Below are 21,595 nucleotides of genomic sequence, written 5' to 3'. Positions count from 1 at the left end.
GGCCCACAGTTTATCTCTGTGATTCAGGCCTAGCTGTCTACTCTGCTCAGACCACTACCTCTCTTTGGTTGCAACTTGTTTGCATTGATATCGCATGTTGGGTTCTTTTCCCCTAATGTACAGCAGCCTTCTTTGTATCCCTTTTGTGCTGGTAACACTATCAACTGTTGAGTTTGATTTGAGCATGATTCAATTCCAGAAAGGAGAAAAAAAAAGGGAAGAGACAACATGTCCTTGGTTTTTCTTATTTTTTGGCTGCACATAGGAGTCCTCTTATCTGCAGTAACCTCTGCTCATAGCTGGGAGAATAGTTGTTTTTGTCTAAGTGAATATCTTTCAGCAACAGTGATAATTTCCAGGGAAGGTGGAGTATTCTGTTAATGAGGAGGCCATTATTTTTCCGGGTATGTACATCTTTCAGCTTTTTAGATTGTCTGCCATTGTAACAAAAGTGATTACATTGTTACATGTGACTGCCCTTTGTCTGCAGTTTAATATGAGTAGTGCTCATTATGATATGGCAATTAAATCAAACTATGGGTAAGTAGGGGAGGTGTCTCAAGAATTCCAGATGTTAGGTTCATGTTGAACTTTTTACCTTTAAACTATAATTACTCATCAGAGAAACAGATAATGTTGGCTTAGGCTACTTCTGGTTTTAAATATCTTGAGTCAACAGTGTGCCCTTGTTGCCAAGAAGGCCAATGGCGTTTTGGGATGTATAAGTAGGGGCATAGCCAGCAGCTGGAGGGACGTGATCATTCCCCTCTATTCGACATTGGTGAGGCCTCATCTGGAGTACTGTGTCCAGTTTTGGGCCCTGCACTACAAGAAGGATGTGGATAAATTGGAGAGAGTCCAGCGAAGGGCAACAAAAATGATTAGGGGTCTGGAACACATGACTTATGAGGAGAGGCTGAGGGAACTGGGATTGTTTAGTCTGCAGAAGAGAAGAATGAGGGGGGATTTGATAGCTGCTTTCAACTACCTGAGAGGTGGTTCCAAAGAGGATGGATCTAGACTATTCTCAGTGGTAGAAGAGGACAGGACAAGGAGTAATGGTCTCAAGTTGCAGTGGGGGAGGTTTAGGTTGGATATTAGGAAAAACTTTTTCACTAGGAGGGTGGTGAAACACTGGAATGCGTTACCTAGGGAGATGGTAGAATCTCCTTCCTTAGAAGTTTTTAAGGTCAGGCTTGACAAAGCCCTGGCTGGGATGATTTAATTGGGGATTGATCCTGCTTTGAGCAGGGGGTTGGACTAGATGACCTCCAGAGGTCCCTTCCAACCCTGATATTCTGTGATTCTATGATTAAGTTCTTTTGAACCAAGGAAATTCATCTTGAGCATGTGTGCCTGCATGAGTAGCCTGGTGAGGCTCCCTAGTCTAGAGTAAGCCACCAGCAGAGTGGCTGTGAAGAAGTGGTCTCCATGCCAGTCCAACAAGCACCTGTGCAGAATGTGGTGAGAGGGGCATGAGCCAGAAGGGCCATGGGATCGTTGTTTAAATGAATCTGGTAGCTACTATTCCAGCCGTGGTCGTGGGGACTGCACGCCACTCTGTGGGGTGAATTTCATCCCATCGGCCCCCACGTGTGCTTCATTTACTTGGGATTTGTGTGGCTGATGCAAATTGCTCTCCGTGCACATTGCCTCATCCAAAAGAGAGGTTTATGTTGCTTTTAACACAAAAGGAAAAAAGTTCTCTTTGAGCAGCTGTAGCACCACCTCCAACCAGATCCCTAGTTATTACCCACATCTCTTTTTGGAATCTTGCCATTTTCACAGGTGTGGTGATAATCCAGTCATACCATATTATGTTTTAGATGAATCTGGATGTGATTGACCACAGCTTTTGCTTAGGTTATTGTTATAAGAGTTCACGTTGTGAGATGTGAACTGTGAAATGGAAATGGTGGCATGTTTCTCCCTTCAACCAGTTGTAACTTCTGTATTGCTAAAGTCTCTTTTTTATATATATAGTGGTGCCTGATGGGACTTTCATAACATTTCTGTTACATAAATCCTTATCTGTGCGGGTTTGTAACTAGGCTAAAAAAGTTGCTCCGGTGTGGGAGAATTTTTGAAATTATTCTCAAAAGAGTATGGGTATCCATGTAATTAAAAATAACATATGGAACCCAGCTACATTGTGTTGAGTCAAAATCTGTGCAATTTTATTCTAGTGGTGTTGCACAGGATATAAATCAAGCTCGAATTTCGGCCCTGTAGGCTCAGTAGTAACATGTTGGACCTGATTCAGTTATGCATGTTTTATATTGATGTACGTGTATTGACTTCAGTGGAGGGATTCCTGATTTGCACTTGGGTGCGTGAGGGAAGAATTAGGTTTATGGGGCCTGATTCGCAACTGTCCTGTGGTTTGTGTAATTATTTACACCTGTACAAAGTTGTTGTTTTATCAATGAAAAATGCAGGTACTCAGATCTTCTGAAAATCAGGCCACTAGGATTTAGCACATGAATTTTGAAAATAATCTTTAAAAGGCCATTTAAAAGTGTTTGTCTTAACATGTCCCTTCTTGCCCTTCCAGGAATGACTTTGTTTTCTCTTTTTCTTTCAGATTTTAAGGCAGAAAATACCTTAACAATAAAAAACCACATTTGTTGATTTTTGAAAATGGAGGGGTGAGGGAGGAAAGGGGGGGGAATAAAACCATGACTTAAAAAAAATGTGAATTTTTTTTTTAAATAGACAGTTTTTCTTAAATCTTACTAGAAAAAAGGCCATCACCTCCCTCCCAAAATCTTTTCATTCAAAAAGGTTTGGCCAGCTTTGGTTAAAAGAGGAATTTTGTCCTTATCTGCCTTGTGCTGACATCTGGTGGCAAATCCTTGACTCTGGCTGACAAGTGTGCAACCCACCTCAAGGGTGGTACACCACCACGACCTATGCACTCCTGCTATCCAGGGTCAGTTGTGCGTTGCATTTCTCGAGCTCCACTCTAAATAACTCCAGCAGCCAATGGCCCCAGAAGGCTCATGGCAATTACTGGGGTATAAGGAAGTTTTGGCCATGTCCTATTTCCCCAGGCTATGTCCCCCAGCAGGGATGGAGCGTAGTATGTTGGGGATTCTCTCCAAACTAGCTATGCTGGCTTTAAGACCAGAATCTACCAGTGGTGAAATATCACGGGGTAGCTGTGTTAGTCTCTATCCACAAAAACAACAAGGAGTCTGGTGGCGCTTTAAAGACTAACAGATGAAGAAGTGGTGCTTTACCCACAAAAGCTTATGCCCAAATAAATTTGTTAGCCTTTAAGGTGCCACCAGACTCCTTGTTTCAGTGGTGAAATGCCATTTCCACACTACAGAATTTGAGCCAAGGTGAGTAAATTAAGACTACTGGATGATGCCTGCAATGGCAGGAACTATGGGTTGGGTAAAGGGCTGCCTTTCCTCCTTGTCTCTTCTGAATTCCATGGATGTGCTTGACTATAAACATTTGTTAGCATAGTTTTAGTTTCAGTATGCCTTTGTACGAATTACTTAATACCAAAATGAAAAGGAGTACTTATGGCACCTTAGAGACTAACAAATTTATTTGAGCATAAGCATAAGCTTTCGTGAGCTACAGCTTATGCTCAAATAAATTTGTTAGTCTCTAAGGTGCCACAAGTACTCCTTTTCTTTTTGTGAATACAGACTAACACGGCTGCTACTCTGAAACCTGTTAATACCAAAATAGCTTTTGTTCTCTGATTTACATAAACAAACCCTCATTTCTGGTGTAGCTGCTGTTGCCAAGTTTGAATTACACTTTCCAGCAGCTGTTGCAAGTCACTATGGACCAGTTTTTGAAAAGTGTATACACAGAGCATTTTTCACACCCCTGAGCTGCATATGTGCTTGAGTCAGGCTTACATGAGCTCAATAGGTATGTGCTCATGAAAATCCCTGATTTGTGGGTGTGTATCAGATGTTGAGCACACACACAAAACACATATGCACTTTTGAAAACATATATGCCTGTAAGTGCTCCTTCAGAGCTTAGGAAGTGTATCAGCCTATTTCATTTTTAGTTTTTCAGCTGCTATATTGACTGAATTTTCTTTTTACTCTGAGTGTCTGTATGCATGTCTATGTATATATGTGAATTATGGATTCAGTTCAGCAAGGTATTTAAGTACATTCCTGACTTTAGTCCCATGAGTTCAATGGGACTGTTCACTTACTTATGTAGATGTGTGTGTAAGTACAATACCGTGCTGAAATGGGGTTAAATGATTTATGTATGTTATATACCATGAATGCACCATTAATAATGAGTGATCAAACACCCAACTTTTGAATTTCCTGAGTTTTTATGATTGCACCAAGAACATTAATTAAGCTGCATTGTATATCTTATGGTTTATATTTATAACAAAATAATACGCTAAGGTTTATATTTGAAAACAGATCTAGAATATGCTATATATATGCCACATGGCCAAGGCAGCTTTGTTGGAACAACTCTCCCTTTGGGAATTTCCTGAGTTTTGAGTTTTCTTTATTCTCTTCATATTGTATTAATATTAGGTTTTGGCATTTACATAAAGAAAAGGGGAATGAAAAAAGAAATCTAAAGGTATACGTGAGTCGGTGAGCTTGGTAGACAATTTGAACTGGAGCTATCATTCTCACTAATTCTGCTTTCCATAAGTGAGTTCCTTGATGGAGATTTTCAACCTGTGAAGTTTATAAACTCCATCACCAGACTACAGTATCCTTAATCAGAGCCCCCTTAACAATTCATTTTACAAAAGGTTAGAAAAGTTTAAGTATGCATGCATGAAACTACCTACAGGTATTTTAAATCTTTGAAACTTTATAATTATTGAAACCAATTTCCTTCAAATTTGCCTTGCCTTTTATATCTCAATGAGGTCTATAGAACAAGTCAAGTTTGGATACTAGAAATTTCAGCCTCTCTCTTCAGCCACTTTGGAGTTAATTATCTGAGCAAAGACATTTCTTACCGGAAAAGGATATTCTCCTCCCCCCCGGTGCATAACTCTAAAAGTTGAAGTGAATTTGCTTAAAGGTTCCCACTCATCCTGCCAAAAACCAAACAAACACAGATAGATAAATAAATAAGATCGCATTTGGGCTGGGACCAAGCACGGAAATTTTAACACCAAAAGGAAAATTCTGAAGTGAGAGATTAGAATGAACGTTGAAACTCAACCTTAATTATACCCTGGAGAACTTCTAGAGAAGATTCGAGGAGGTGATGTCTTTGAAATGAAGAAATTGTACAGAGAGTTTTGATTAGCTGCATCCTTTTTTATGGTTGAATTTTTGTGTACATTCTGACTGACTGATAGAGACGTTGATAGTGGGGTGTAATGTTCAGTGGGGTGTAATTTTTTAATGCAGGTTTTTCTGGAGCATTTCTTAAACACACTTACAGATTAAAGGGCTCAGTTCTGCAAGACTTGAGTTATGTGAATATTGGGACTAATGGGAGCTCTCTGTATAGCAGACTTGCAGAGCTGGGCTCATGGAGAAGACAGTTTTTCCTTTTAATTCTTCTTGTTAGTAATCTTTTTAGAAATAGCCTTATGTTCTAAATTATCCATAGATTCCTTCAGTTAGTACAAGTAACTTTTGCTGTAACCTAGACATTTTTTATTGCCAGTATTCATTCTGCTTTAATCAAGGAAGAGCTTAGAGGCCATTTTAACTCCAAACCATAGCACATGCTGATATCCAGCATCATTACCTGATTTGTTACTGCTTTTATTTGGCAATCTCACTGTACAGAACAGTATATTGCCATATACAATATACCTTGTAATCATCAGAGGTAAATTATTCTGTGACCATGGAAGCAGAATGAAACGAACAAAGCATGAGCAAGGTTATTAAATCAGCCTATTAAACTGAAAATATTATTAATGGCCAACTGATGCAGTGGTTATTTAAATATATGGTTGTCAATTTAAAATATTTAATCTAATAGTACAAATATATAATTTAACCGCAAATCATTATAAATTTAACTCCCAGATTTTATATTTCCAAAAGATTAAATGCATTCATGATTGAGTGTTAGCTTCTGTCTACCATGGCAGTGTGTGCCCACTTCCCTGCCTTAATGGTGAACATGGGGCTGCACTGAGTCAAAACACTCCTGTCTCCTTTTCTCTATTCTAAATTATAATCCCAGTGGACAGTTGTATACTTCATATTCCAGAGCGTCTCAACATGTATGATCTTGGAGCTCCAGAATGTGGAGCACTCCAGGTTACGCTATGCACCAGTATGTACACACAGCTGAATCATAGAAATGGGCAGTTAGTTGCATCTAGGCCCAGTCACAGACATGTCTGAGCCCTGAGTTCATCATTAAGGTAAGGAGGGAGTGGGGAACCGGAACCAACAGTACTGCATCTGAGGGGGAAATGGAGAAGACTGAAGGAAAAGAAGTGGCATGGAGAGGAGGTCATAAATAATCTCCCCTACCCTCCAAAATTCAAAACTTCTTATCTTCCCTTCTCCAAACAATAAAGAGAAGTAGGTTTATTTTAAAAATACATTCGCTCTGTTTGGTTTGCTAGACAGGAGGGAAATAACAGGTAGTAGAGGTATGGGTAAGGTAGTGCCATATCAGCTGCCTGCCTAGGCTGTTCAGAGAACTAGCACTAGCCCCTAATGTCAGCCTTTAACCATCTAGTGTATGGGGAAAGATTTTTGTGAAAACCTTTTGGCCCATTCCTGCACTGTGCCAGTAAAGAATGTTTTTGGAGGAAGCTACAAAGGCCATACAAGACTATGTCTAGTTCAGAACACTGCTGTGATCTTGGTCATTTTCATTGTTCCTTTGTGGGAGTTTCATAGACAATATCTTGGGACAAGTCAGTTCTTTTCCGAGATCCCTTTTAAGAAGGCGATGTCTCTGACTCGATCGCATTTACAATTTTTCCCCCAAGAGACTTAAACGCTCGGGACCAAATTGGTTGTGCTGAATTTGTGTATTTTAACAGCACTAGGATATTTTTATTCTATTAGTACGTGCAGATTTGTCTGAGCTATACACCGGACAGTAGCTCCTTTATTATTCTACTCAGGCTATTTGTCTGTTCTGTAAGGCTGTTCACTATAGGCACCGATTTCCTGTGGGGTACTCAACCCATGCTCCGTCCCAGCCCCCGCCCCATTCCATCCCTTCCCCCAAGGCCTCACCCCGGCCCCCCCTCTTCCCACCCCATTCTGCCCCTCCCCTGCCTCTTCCTGCCCCTGCTCCTCCCCCAGTGCCTCCCGCATGCTGCTGAACAGCTAATCGTGGTGTGCTGAAGGCACGAGGGGAGGGGAGGGGAGGGGGAGGAGAAGGAGCTGATCGGCAGCTCTTCCAGCGGCGAGCGGTGCAGAAGGGAGGTGGGGGGGGGGGCTGCTAGTGGGTGCTGAGCACCCACTATCTTTTTCCTTTGGGTGCTCCAGTCCCGATGCTGTTCATTTATATGTCCCTGTAGTATTTTTCTCAGGATATAATTTCTGGAGCTAGGGAAAAATGTGACAAGGCCATGTGCCTGTGCTTAACTTCAGTCATGTGAGCAGTCTCACTCAATGGGACAGCTTCTGTGCTTAAAGCTAAACACCGGCATACAGATTTGCAGGCGTGTCACCTAAGGTTTTAAATGGTTTTAATTCTCCATTATGGCAGTTGCATTTCAATGGCTATTCTTCAATTTGTAAAAATAATTTAACTATGGTTTCCCATAATGCAGAAGTCAGGTTGAATATCTGACTTGCATAGTTTAAATCAATCTAGTGAGGATAGGTCAAAGCATCTTCCTTTCTGTAAACCTGCTATGTGATTTGTCCTCTTTAGAATAAAGATTTTCTCTTTGTTTAGTCTTTTAACCCCAGATGGCTTTTATGTTACATTTATTGGAATGTGAGACCTCCCAGTGATTGTCACATATGGACCCAGTCATTCTAGGTCCTTCTGGTGACATCTTTTGATATTATAGCACCAAACAGCTATCAACCCTATGCAAAAATAACGACTATGAAAATACCTGTCCTCCCAAACGCTGTACTACTTGGCTGACTACTCAACATGGTTTTATGCAAAATTTTATTTTCTGGGTAAGGTTTAGCGACATCAGAGAGAAAATATCAGAACGGTTTTTACGGTGATAGCCTTGTGCAGCTGTTTTCCTTTTCTCATTTTAAGATATTTTAGGCAATCAAACTATATATATGATATATTGTTTATAACGTGTGTTGTGATATAGGACTTAAACTCCCTCTGGTGCTTCCCAGTAAATGAGGAAGAGTTGTGAAATACACAGCCTTGTTTTGAAGTTTGGGAACATTAAGCCATTGTGGTAGAGTAGGGGAGGCTCTAGAGGCTTGATCCTGCTCCAAATGGAAGTCAGTGGCCAAACACAATGTGAGCAGAATAATTTCTTACCTTTTTAATCTTTAATGGGTGAAGTTCAAACACATGTAGGTAAAACCCTGGTTATAACACCCTTTTCTTCAGTGGAATTAATCCAGTGCAACACATTCACGTGTAGTCTGTTTTGTGTAATAAAATAACCCTTTTGAGTGCACTAGTTTTACATTGAAAACATCAGTTGGAGCCACTTTGCTGTGTTAAACTACCTGAGAGATTGAAGTAAAAATAAAGCAGATGGCCATTATTTTAGAAGTTCATCCAGCGTTATTAAATATGGCATATATATGAAATAATGTTCTCAGCTTTGGAATGCTCACTTTGACTTTATTGGGGATTTTGGCTTCCAGGTTAAATACCTTTCTTTATGCTTTTATCAGTCCATATTTTCAGTACCAGCATCTTGTCAGCAGATGGAAAACCATCGCAATGCTAGAAGACAAGAAACGTTGCTGTCCAGTTTTATTTGCCTTGTTCTTAAAGGGAAATATGGTTACAGTTTTAGAATGCAGTAACATTAGGAGGAGCTGTGTTTTTTGTGTTCATAATAGTGACCTTTTTCTAATAGTGTCTAGTAATCTTAGTTCCCACTTGATGACTTTTTTTTCTCTTCTTTTGGTGGATTTTAAACATTTTAAATTAGAGTCTTCATTAGCATAACAGACTTGCTTTTAGTTTGAGTTAGTTTTATGTTTTAGAGCAAGTGATATTATGAGTTCATGAGTTTTATTCTCTCTGTGCTTGTAATAACAATAATCATATTTATCTGTATAGCACTGTCATGTGCTAGGAGCTTAGCAGGCGTGTAAAAAGACAGTGTCAGCCTGGAGGAGCTTACAGTCCAGGGCTCCTGATTGTCCCTGGCCCTTGTGTAAGTGTATGAGTATAACAACACAAGGAGTCTCTACCACCACCTTGTACGTTGCACACTAGGGCCTTGCTAACGCTGGCCTTGGTCTTGCAACCACCCTGGGAGTTGCAACCGCCAGGTTGAGAAACACTGATCTAGATGAGTTGAATATCCCCTAGAAGACCTCTGTGTACCCTAGGGGTACAAGTACCCTTGATTGAGAACCCACTGGCCTAAAGACACACTTTTGTTCCACCTTAGAATTATTGTACAGCACCTGCTGCTGCTGTTAAAGATACTGGGTGAGAGCCTTACCCCTACTCTGGTCCCCTTGTGGCCTCATAAAGGCACCCTAAAAGCCCCAGTTCTAACTGTAGGAAGATTACAAAGGAACTCTAGAAGTCCGGCATAAGACTGCCCACGAAGATCCCTTCACAGGTCCTGGTGTAGATGGTATGTTGTGGGGCAGGCCCAGAGCTGTGTAAGTTGTGCAGAGGGCCCCAGACCAGACCAGGATAGGGAAGTGCAAAGGTGACTGAAAGCTGCATTGTCTGCCCTTCACCTGGGTTGCAAATTCTGGGCTGCTCCACTTAGAGATGCAGCACAGAATTTCACCCATTATATTTAACTGGCTCTTACAGTTACAAAGCAGTGAAAGCTGTAGATTGTCACAGTGAATATGTTCGTGTTTCTTCACAGTAAAATCTGCACAGATCATAACAGAGTTGTCCAGATAACCAATCATAGTTTTCTCAGGCATCCTTCTTAATAGGAAGACCTTCAGGAATGGTTGGAATTTTTGAAATCATCTATTATTGGCAGCTGAATTCCATATCTATGCATCTGTGTAAACACATTAGACCAGCGTAATGTCCTGTATCCTGAAAAGCCGAGAATAGAGTGACCATTGGCCTGAGAAAGAAAGTTCTGTTTTCCTCCCTGCACTGTTGACCTGAATTCTTATGATTCTAAGAGTTCTGGGAAACTGTTGATGTTGAATATCTAAGCAAAAGCCAGGAGCCTAAATTTGATCATTAAGACAGTGTATTTAACAGAGTTTGATGGGAAGAGCATACTGTCTATATTTCTTTACTGTACAGGAAAAAAAAATAGTTTTACGCTTTAGAAATTATATTCAACTTGTAAAAAAAATATTTAATATAAAGAAGCTGTTGCATTTGCAATTAGGAAGGAGAAAAGGTCCTGCATTTACCCTGGTTGAAGTATTGCCCAGGTCTACAACTAATTGTGTATAACATATACAAATTGCTGCTTATCACCTGGGCACAGCAGGTAAGACTTGAGAGGAAGCTTCAGCCCTGTCTCTAAACATTATGTTTCGGCAATACTGCTAGTCTAGATTGTACGTTAAACACCCTGTAGCTAGTATTAGACACTTAATTCTTCTTTCATGGTTTCTTTTTCTGGTTTAATTAATTTCCTTGTCTTTTTTCCGATGTCATTTGTGCTAATTTTAGAACTCTCTCTTTGCAGTTTATCAGATTGAGCACAGCATCTATGTCCAGCTAAGTGGTGGTTATACCTTTTAGGCATCAACTGTCAATGTGATTTTTGACTCCTAAATGCCTAAATCTCTTTTGAAAATGAGCTTTATGATCCTAAGTCTGTTAGGTGCTGCAACATTGAGTGCAGCAGCGTCTAACTACCTTTAAAAAGCTGGGCTTAGAGTTCTTCTGCTTGTGTTGGGCTGGGTACAGTGCTTGCTGAACAGATTTAAAACCCAATTTTAAATGGGTTTGGGCTCAATCTGTTTAAACCAAGCTTTGGTCAATGTGGAAGAGGGCAAACAATCTTTAAACTGAGTTCAGAAACAATCTTCCAGTTCAGGTAGCCTTTGCAGCCACAACATTTGATTGCCTTTGTGCTAAAGGAACGGTGCTGATTAGGGATGTAAATAGCTGTTAAAGAGAGTAACCGTGTAACCGACTAAAAATTTATAGGTTACACATTTAACTGGGGAACTAGGGGTGTTGGGGGTGCTGCAGGGCCCATGTTTACAGGGGTGCTGCAGGGCCCATGTTTACATGGGCCCTCAGCTGCCAGCCCCTGCACCCGGGGATCCCCGCTGCCGGTCCCTGCTGCTGGTGTCCCAGCTGCCAGCTGCGTACCCGGGGTCCCTCCTGGCTGCCACCCGCAGTGCAGCAGCGGAGTTTAACTGTTAACTGAAATAGATAAGTCTGCTTATCTGTTAATCGGTTAACCAGTTAAACTTTTACATCACTAGTGCTGATATCACTGTTCTGCACACTGTGGGGAGGGCTGTGTATGTTTGTGTTTGTTGGCTGGATTTTCGTACTTCCCACTTCATATCCGGAGCCAAATTCTCCATTATACTGGTGCAAGCCCACTGAGTTCATTGAATTCAGTAGGATGGCACTGGTGTAATCCACAGCAGAATATGGTTCATGGATTTTTATCCAGAATCCTACAATCCCTTTAATGAGAATTGGGCATCCAGATTCCTTTATCAGCTTTGAAAATCCCACCCTTAATATTTCAGAATGTTGCTAAAATTATAAAGGAAGAGTGTTTGTTAAGGAAAGTTTATTACCTAACTCCTGTTTACTTACTAAACAACTAAACCAAGTCAGCCACAGTAAATCACAAGCACTAAGCATGAGCTGCAAGTCCACCTGCTAATCATATTTGTCAGAGGGGTTTCCGTCCAAAGGAAATTTCCTTCCTAATGTTAACTCAAGATAAGTTGGAGTCTGTATTATCAATACAGCGGTTAAGAGCTACTTCCTTTTTCCTGCTGTGCATGTTTTGCATGATGCTCGTTTGTCTTTACCCCTGGGAAACAAATGTTTTCACAAGCTAAAAGACATTGGCAGCTCCACCCATATCCTCTGCTTTCAATTAGATTGTTCAAAATCTAAAAATAACTCTTTAAAGATATGAAGGATATTTGTCAAAAGTGTCACATTTGTTAATGTAAACTTAAAAGGCATGAGTGACTATAAATGGTGCTTCCTTTCTCACTATTGATATTAAATACCCATAATTAATTATTAATGTATATTAATATATATATACATATATATTTTACTTTTGTGTAATAGTATATACATGAATATAGCATCAATTAGTTATTTTCCGTGCTTTGTTGCATTTTCTAAGCTGTAGGTGCAATTCCTGGGTTAAAATAGATATGCAAATAAAATTGATGGTCTTTGTTTAATTCTGTGCGTGTTTTAACTTAAAAGACCTGAATAAAAAATGTACTTGCAGTTTATCAGTTTGAAGGTGATGGTGAAATCAGTTGCAAAAATCTGCCATCGTTGTGAAATGCCAAGCAGAAATAGTCCGTAGAGGTTTTAAGACTACATGCCACACCCCATTCAAATAAACTTATCAACCGTTTTAATCTTGTTTTCTAGTTCCATATATAAAAACATGTATAAAGTATATATATTATATGCAGTACTACAGGGGGTATACATGACGTGGTGGTAAAAACGCCTGCATTCTGTCTACTCTGGTGGTTGCACTGTTGCTACTATCAGTGGAGAATTACAGAGCTGAATTTTTCCAGGATAGCTGCACCCAGTGAGAGAGACAGAGTGCCCTGGAGTGGGTAAGGAAAGTGGGAGTCCAGAAAGGGCTGCAGAGCTGCATTCCTGGATATCTTTTATTGTCTATTTGCCAGCTCTCCTGAAGAGCTGGCAGTCAGTGGCGTGCCACAAGGCTGTGTGGGAGCTTGGCTATTTACTATCAAGCAGGGCTTTCTCAGTGCAGGCAAGTGGATGCATTCGGCCAGTCAGTAATTTGACTTTCCCAATGGCAAGTTTGTTTTTCCATCCTTACTGCTCAATCATAGTGGGCAGTAAGAAAGACAGAAACACCCCCTCCCTCAGCCCACAAACCCAGATGTGGATTATAACAAATAACTGGAATGTACAGGGATTGGAGAGACATAAGATTTAGAGCATGAAAATTAGAGAGAAAGAGATTTCATGTCTGAAAACATCACAGGTGCAGTAACTAGAATTTTTATTGCCTCCATTTCTATCTTTAGGTTTGTGTAAACAGTGGGGAGAGAAGGAAGGAACCACCAGGGGTGGGTGGAAGAGGGGTGAAAACAAGACAAAGGAGGGTGGAGAAACAAAAAATCAGAAACAACCCATGCCAATGCAAAGAAAATAATGGAAATCACAAAAGACAAGACAGAGAGAGTGAATAGGTAAAAGGAGGGGAGCAGCAACTGTACTGGGACACGCCTGGAAGGGGCACACAGTGTGAGAGGAGTAGCCAGCTACTGATCTGTCAGAGGGGTGGTAGGGCCTCCATGTGAAAAGGATGGAAGTCACTGCTTAAGGAAACAGAGGTGGCTTTCCTGGGGATGGATTAACTGAAATACATTGTTGTTTGACCTACACAGCTGTTTTCCTTCCTCAGACAATGGGCCAGATCATCAGCAGCTGTAAATTACTAGAGCTCGGTTGAAGTTAACACAAGTTTATGCTAGCTGAGTATCTGGCCCAATATATCACCATATTTTTTCATATAACGTCCATATTCTGTTTTACCTTTCCCTGATTAGTCCATATGTCTGGCCCCTCAATTGCCACCTGCTAAAACAACATGGTATCCGCTGGTTTGCTTTCACCACCCATTACGTTTAATCTGCACCCTAAGGAGGACTGGAGAATGGCTGATAATCATGTGTTTATTTTAATAGGTTCCATTACAGATAACTTAGTAACTAGATTTCACAGCTTTCTTGAAGCTATAATTCTTTGAACATCCAAACTATAAGTCTGTACCAGTATCTAGACATCTCTTAATGTTGCATTGCTATATAGACATTACAGTAGTTAAATAAATATACATTATGTAGTGTTCTTGGACACATCTGGATCACAATGAGTTTTTATGTAAGCTTTATGGGGAAGGGAGAAGTGGTAATTGTTGGAAATTTTTTAATAGATGTAAAGTGTTGCTAGTTCTTCAACTGTTTTCTGTGACTCACTAGTTAAAAGGAATCATTCTTGACTTGACGCATGAATTAGCAGACATGCAACTGTGCAGATAAAGCATTCTAAGGAATTCACTACAAATAGTTCTGAACAGAATGTTTAAGATTACTAGAGAGTATATTTAAATTATTATTTGGATAGACTAGTATTTCCACTAGCCAGATATGATGGGTTTTTTCCTTTGGTGCAGGATTGAGCAAACTGTGCTATTATGCTGCTGGAAATGAGCAGCTTGAGTATGGGAGGCTGTATCTTTTGACTCTATTTTTGGTTTTGTAGTATTGCTTTGCTAGAAAGGAGTCTGTGCTTTCTAATGAAGTGGCCCACATCCTGTTCACACCGCTTATTAACAATATATATCTTGGCTTTGTATTGCTGACGTTGTGATGTTGTAATAATAATTAGAAGGTATGCATCCGATGAAGTGAGCTGTAGCTGACGAAAGCTTATGCTCAAATAAATGTTAGTCTCTAAGGTGCCACAAGTACTTCTTTTCTTTTTGCGGATACAGACTAACACGCCTGCTACTCTGAAACCTGTCAGAATGAAATATGTGGTCACAAAGCATTGAGCATTTTGTGGGGAAAAGTTACAACACAATCAGGAGTAGATAGCTCAGTGGGGCAAAGGTCTGCAGCATGTAATAAACTAGGGTTCGTTACTATCAGGGTATCAGAAAGCAAGCCTCAGTTACTGCGAACTTCCTGTTGTGTTGCCATGTCATTGTAACATTGTACTTCACAAAGAGAGGACCACTGCAAACTGTACCACGGGCTGTCAGGCTGTTGAAAACGTATTAATGTAATATAAACACCTTTGAGGGTCAGTTCCAATGCATTAGCCCTCTCACGAGGTACTGCAAGAATAAATTCAGAAATACACGGGAGGCACTGAGATATTGTAGTGACAGGGGTATATATAAGTGAACAAATATCTACAGTCATTTAGCGACTGATAGCGCTCTCTCTCCTTTTCAGATTCCTTCTTCCTGTTTCCTTCCCTTACCACCACCCCCTTGTCGCTATTGCTGTTTATTTCTTTACTTTCTGTGTTCTTACCCCCTAGGCTTCAGTTTTCTTCTCGTCTTTCCTCCTATCCCATGTTGCCACGATCAGTCCCTGTAGTCCAGCAGAATATAGTAAAACTAGCTATGAATGTGCCAGATTTATGCACCTGTCCATGCTAGAGAAGCACTGTCTGTAGGAAAGCAGGCACATTGCACCTCCTGGGAAATTCCAAAAGGCCAGGAAGCATGGGAGACATCAGACAGATTTAGTTCTGCGTGAAAATGTAATTCTCCTACATTCCAAAAACATTTCATATATCTAAAATAATGTGTTCAGAGTTTTTTGGGTGCCTAAAATTAGGTGTCTAAGTCAAAGTGGCCTGATTTCCAAAAGCGCTGAGTACCCACAGATCCCAATGAAGTCAATAAGAGTTTCAGATGGTCAGTGCCTTTGAAATCAGGCCTCTTATTTAGGTGCCTAAATGTGGATTTAGGAACCTAACTTTGGACACCTAAGTTCGAAAAGTTGGGCCTATCACTCTTCCAGAATCCAGTGAAATCACTGGGTTTCTTTTCATAGTGTGAAGCCTGATAAATAAGGTCCTGATCCAAAGTCCACTGAAGTCAGTTAAGAGCCTGAGTGACCAAACGATGCACCTTTTTCCGGCTAAAAGTCGTTTGATACTCAGCAGACAACTTCTTAAGAGTTTCTGAATTAACGTAGGTCTATAGAGAGCATACACATTAAATGAACTATGACTTTTGCCAACGGTTATCTGTACAAACAGTTAGGAAAGTGTGTGGTATGTGTATGTCGAAAAAATCTGTTTTTCTGTGGCTTTATGTAAATCCAGGCCAACTTCACTCTTGCAGTTCTGGAACAATTCATCCGGCTTTTACATAAATATTTGTGTAAATCTTTGAATCCTAAAATAAATGCTATTATGAAGGAATAAAATAAGTGAGAAGCATTGTACCAAATTCAGCTCTCACACGAAGGTTAATCCTGAGTAACTCCATGGATTTCAATGAAGTTGCTCTGAATTTACACCAGTATAATCAAGAGCAGAAGTTGGACGGTTATCTTAAAAGCTGCAAGATAACCAAGATTAACAAAGAACAGGGAAGTTTGATAATTCACAGACACACTTTAGGTCAGAGGTGGGCAAACTTTTTGGCCTGAGGGCCACATCCGGTTTCCGAAATTGTATGGAGGGCCACTTAGGGGAGGCTGTGCCTCCCCAAACAGCCAGGTGTGGCCCGGCCCCCGCCCCCTATCTGACTCTCCGCCCCCCCCCCCCCGCTTCTTGCCCCCTGACGGCCCCCCTGGGACTCCTGTCCCATCCAAACTCCCTGTTCCCTGACGCCCCCTGCCCCATCCATCCCCACCCATCCTCTGACCACCCCCAGACCCCCCTGCCCCTGACTGCCCCCCACTGCCCCATCCAACCCCTCCTCTCATTCCGGACTGCCCCCCCCCCCCAGGACCCCTGCCCCATCTAACCACCCCTTCTCCCTGACTGCCCCCGGAACCCCTGCCCCTGGCTGCCCCATCCAACACCCCCCTCCTTCCTGACGTCCCCCCCCCCGGGACCCCTGCTCCCATTTAACGCCATCCTCTGACCACCCCGACCCCTATCCACACCCCCCGTCCCTGGACCACCACCCAGAACTCTCCTGCCCTCTATCCGAACCCCCTGCTCCCTTACCGCGCTGCCTGGAGCACCGGTGGCTGGCGACGCTATAGCCCTGCCGCCCAGAGCACCAGGACAGGCAGCCGCGTGGCCCGGCTGGAGCTAGCCATGCCACTGGGTCAGGCTGCGGCTCTGCAGCTGCTCTGCCTCGCAAGAGCTCAGAGCCCCACCGCCCAGAGCATTGCGCCGGTGGTGCAGTGAGCTGAGGCTGCGGGGAAGGGGGAACAGCAGGGGAGGGGCTGGGGACTAGCCTCCTGGGCCAGGAGCTCAGGGGCCAGGCAGGAGGGTCCCACAGGCCGTAGTTTGCCCACCTCTGCTTTAGGTTATTCTTTTACAAGTCACCTATTCATGTCTTAAGAAACAGGTTCTGCTGCCAAATCCTGAAGTCCATGCTCCAGATTTACTTCTCAAACATTGCTGAGGCAAAATTCCCAGTGAAATCAGTTCTCCTGACTTCATCAAAAAATACTATAAAATAAGAAAGTTGGATTTTCTGTGAAATGTCTTGATGAAATAACTCCTCTGGAGAAACTAGCAAGCCTCTTTATTTGAATATATGAAACATGGGTTTGAATATCATCATCTTATGTCTGTGCATAAGCTTTGGTTTGTTTAGAATAATCCTTTATTATTTCTTTGCCTAGATGAACGAGAGGCAGTTCAGAAGAAGACTTTCACAAAGTGGGTTAATTCACATTTGGCACGTGTATCATGTAGAATTACAGATTTATACACTGATCTTCGTGATGGACGGATGCTTATCAAACTGCTGGAAGTTCTTTCAGGAGAAAGACTTGTAAGTGTCTATATCTTTATATTCTTTTTGTCATCTCTTCATGAAAACCATGGGTGAAATCCTGGCTTCATTGAAGTCAGCGGCAAAATTCCCATTAATGTCAATGGGGCCAGGATTTCACCCCAAATTTTTAAGAAACCTCTTCCTATCAATTTTTAAAAATTGTATTTAACACAAGTAAGGGCTTGATTTAGTTCTCATTGAAGTGTCTTTCTATTGTCTTCAGTAGGAGTTAGAACCTTTAGAGCCTCATCTATCATGTGAGGTGCTGAGCACTACCAGGAAGGTACTGAGCAACCTCAACTCCCATTGGAATCAATGAAGGCTCTGAAAGGTGCTCAGCACCTTGCAGGCTGTGGCTGTCTTTGATTAGGGGGGTATGCCACATGAACTAGAATCCTCTGGGTGACTCTTTTTCCTCAGGTATGTATGTATGTGAGCAGTTCTCATTCTCATCAACGGGAAATGAGTGTCAGTATCTGAGGGAAGATATTCATCCTGTGGACTGGGTGTAATAAAACTCCAGTGGTAAGAAGTGGTGCTGTATGACTATTGGAAGTGTATTTTAGGGAATGGTGGGGTACTAGTTTTCCCACACACAGATCATTTAATGATGTCCCTGCTCTTAAAACAACCTTATCAAAGGAATACGGGTCTTCAGCTGTGATCCAAGGCTACATGAGGTTGCAACTGTGTAATCAAGTGTCTTCAGTTGGTCTTATTAATGGAAGCCATATGGGTTAAGACCCTGCATAGTAAATTGGGGTTAAGACCCTGCATAGTAAATTGGATATATGCCCCACAGTGCTGTGTTAGTACAGCAAAACTTGATATAGGGATTTCCAAATATTGTTTTGATTATATAAACTCTGAGATGCATATAAGTACCCTGTCCTGATATTCTATACTAGAAGTTAAATATACTTAGTATGGGTGTATATTATGTTTTGCGCAAAATAAATTCCTTTATGCTGAGTAATTTATTTTAGTGTGGTATTAGTGTTTGATGTTCTCTCCGCAAACAAAAACAACGAGGAGTCCTTGTGACACCTTAGAGACTAACAAATGGATTTGGGCATAAGCTTTTGTGGGCTAGAACCCACTTCATCAGTGAAGTGGGTTCTAGCCCACGAAAGCTTATGCCCTGAACGAGATCACTGCAAACAGTGCTTATTCCAATACTGTATTCAATTACATTGGTGTAGCTGAGATCAAAGTTGGTCTTTATTGTAAAATTTAGACTATTTCAGGTGTTAAGTCTGCAATCCCTTCAACACAGTTTCACCGCTTAATTTCAGTTTAATTATTTGCTCTGAAGTCAGTTTTGATGTCACATATTACTTTATCTACGGGGAAACTCAGACCAGCCATGCAACTTCCTCCGTGTGATTTTTTTTTTTCTCACCAAGGTTTGAAAAATGGATCTTTTATTCAAATAGAACATATGCAGTTATATTGGGAGTAATGGTGCCAAGCCAGCAGCGTTCTCCTAGTGAGAATGTTACATCTGTGGTTACATCACCATTAAAATAGCATAGTAGTGGTTTGCAACACTACTACAATTTCTTATTTTAGTATTGTTATCTCAGCTTTAGAATGTGAGTACAGCAACCTTTGTTTAAACAGCACATTCTAGCATTCCTTCCACTGCAAACATGGATATAGATAAGGTAATTCACAAAACCTTGGGACAGTTACGCACAATGAAGAGTATATTATTTTGATCATCTTATGTGGCTTACTTGCTGAAATTCTGTTGCTCTTTGTAATTACCTTTATTTTTTATTTGTTATTCACTGGCACAGTGTGTTTAGTGCTACATAAGACACAGATATCAAGACAATCTCTGCTCAAAAAAACTTACCATTTAGAGAGCAAACCTAGAAAGCTAGGACATCTGGGATAACTAGAGACAGAAGCTATCTTATATATGTTATTTTTAAATTGTAAATGCAGTTAATATATTCATTCAATAAAATATATAATAACCTTACACTTGTGTTACAAATTCTTACCCTCATCCTGCAACACGGAAGAATAGTCCAGTGGAAAAACAGTCCAGTGGCTAGGACACTATCCTGGGATGCTGAAGAGCAGAGTTCAGTTCAGTGCCCTGTCAAAGACTTCCTGTTTTCCCTTGGGCAAGTCACTGAGGCCTAAATTTTCAAAAAGGTGTGGTGATTTGGAATGCCCCAATCTTCAGGTGCCCAAATTTGTACATCACTAAAAGGCCTGAATTTTCCAAAGGTGCTGCTAACAATCCATCCTCTGAAAACCTTTGAGGTGTCTCAAGTTGGGAACCACAAAATTAAGGCACCCAAAATAACTTCACTTATAACTACTCTTTAATAATCATTGCATCCGTTTACCTGAAGGTCAGATTCACTGGTCTATAATTCTTGGGATCACCCTAGTATCTTTTCTGAAATGTGAGGTCTTGTGTACACTAAAGCCTGTTTGCCCTGCTCTGACAGTGTGTGGAAACCTCAGAGTGGAAATGTAATTTATGTCCGTTTTGAGGGCCTGTTACATAGCCAGGGTGGTGTAAAGTAGCGGTCATGTAAGTGAGAATCAGGTTCCTGGAAATTTACGCCCTGGATCAGAATTAATGCTGACTTAGGCCATGCTGCCCCCAAAAGAGAACTTGTGGTCACAGAAATTTGAAGTGAAACCAGTGACTACTGGCACTTTGGTGTCCTTAAGAATATTTTTTTAGCAAAGCGTTTCATGTTTATTACTGATGTTGTTCAATCCAGTGTTCCTAGGATACATAACAGAGCTCTGGCTGAGACCTTCTGTCTCCTGAGTACAGTCTGAAGAAAGGACTTTGCCTGAGCTATTTCAGTGGCCAGTTAATTACATTCACTGAATAAAACAAAGAAAACAGTGTGGATTAGTGTTTTGGCTGAATACCCTCAAAGATATGTCAGTGAGCACTGAACAGCATATTCAGCTGTAATGCTTGTCTACAGAACAAAGATTCTTTTATTTTATACCTGACTGTTTCTGTTTCATACCTGACTTTCAAGTGATGTTATTGCTTTCATGGTTTTGCCGGGTTACATTGGGTCTTGATCAAAAATGTTACTTTCACGGTGCTGGCTTCCTTTTTTTTCTTTTAAGGAAATCAGTTGGAATAAATGTCTTCTGCTATTTTGATAAAACCTGCCTGTCTTTAAGGGTCAAAGAAGTTTTGAAATTTCCTTTTCATGGTGCCTCATCAGTTTGTTTAAGGACCAAATCTGAGCTGCCTTTAAAAGAGTTAAATGTTGGCAGGAGATGTCCTCTGGAGTTAATTGTTTATCTTTATTGTGTTCATGCATTGGTGAGCTTGCTTATTTAATATATTTCCCAATGCAGCAAATATTATTTTAAAAACAAATCTTGGCTGTCTGGCAGAGAAAGGGGTGTGTCAGTAAAACATGCCATTATCACCCAGCAAAATCACTAGTCTTTCAGATAGCAAATGAAGGGTAGTGAATTGAAAAGGAAAATGATGGCAGCATATTTTGACTGGGAGGTGGAATTAAATTGCCTTCGCTTCTGCTTCAGAGACTTGATCACGTTCTCAGTGAAGGTGTTCACTTTCACTCCTTAAATTGGCCAAATTATCCTCTCTCACCTCTGGGTGTGGTAACCGCGGGCACGTTATCTGGTTCCATAAACGGACGTTATTGGTTGATTGGGGATGCGCTGGTCCTCTGACTGGTTTGGACACATGTTTCAGCCAGAGATGACCACACAGCAACATTATCCTTTTAAAAATGAGTTTTACAAGGAAAACAATTTAAATAAATAAATAAATAAATAAACTTATTTTCTCAAGGAAGAAATGCTTAC

At 41.0% G+C, this 21,595-nt stretch overlaps 1 protein-coding gene across 3 annotated transcripts in view; it reads left to right on the top strand.

Annotated features, from left to right (window-relative positions):
* The window catches only part of SPTBN1 (spectrin beta, non-erythrocytic 1), a 212,043-nt gene that overhangs the window by 110,218 nt on the left and 80,230 nt on the right, over positions 1–21,595 (top strand). For all 3 annotated transcript variants that reach the window (XM_037895873.2, XM_043543804.1, XM_007072399.4), the window contains one exon: positions 17,604–17,755. In XM_037895873.2, coding sequence (XP_037751801.1) covers positions 17,604–17,755 — 152 coding nt within the window. The remainder of the gene's footprint in view (positions 1–17,603; positions 17,756–21,595) is intronic.

Source organism: Chelonia mydas, chromosome 3 (assembly GCF_015237465.2).
Source record: "Chelonia mydas isolate rCheMyd1 chromosome 3, rCheMyd1.pri.v2, whole genome shotgun sequence".
NCBI classification, from domain to species: Eukaryota; Metazoa; Chordata; order Testudines; family Cheloniidae; genus Chelonia; species Chelonia mydas.
This window is presented reverse-complemented; position numbering and strand designations above follow the sequence as displayed.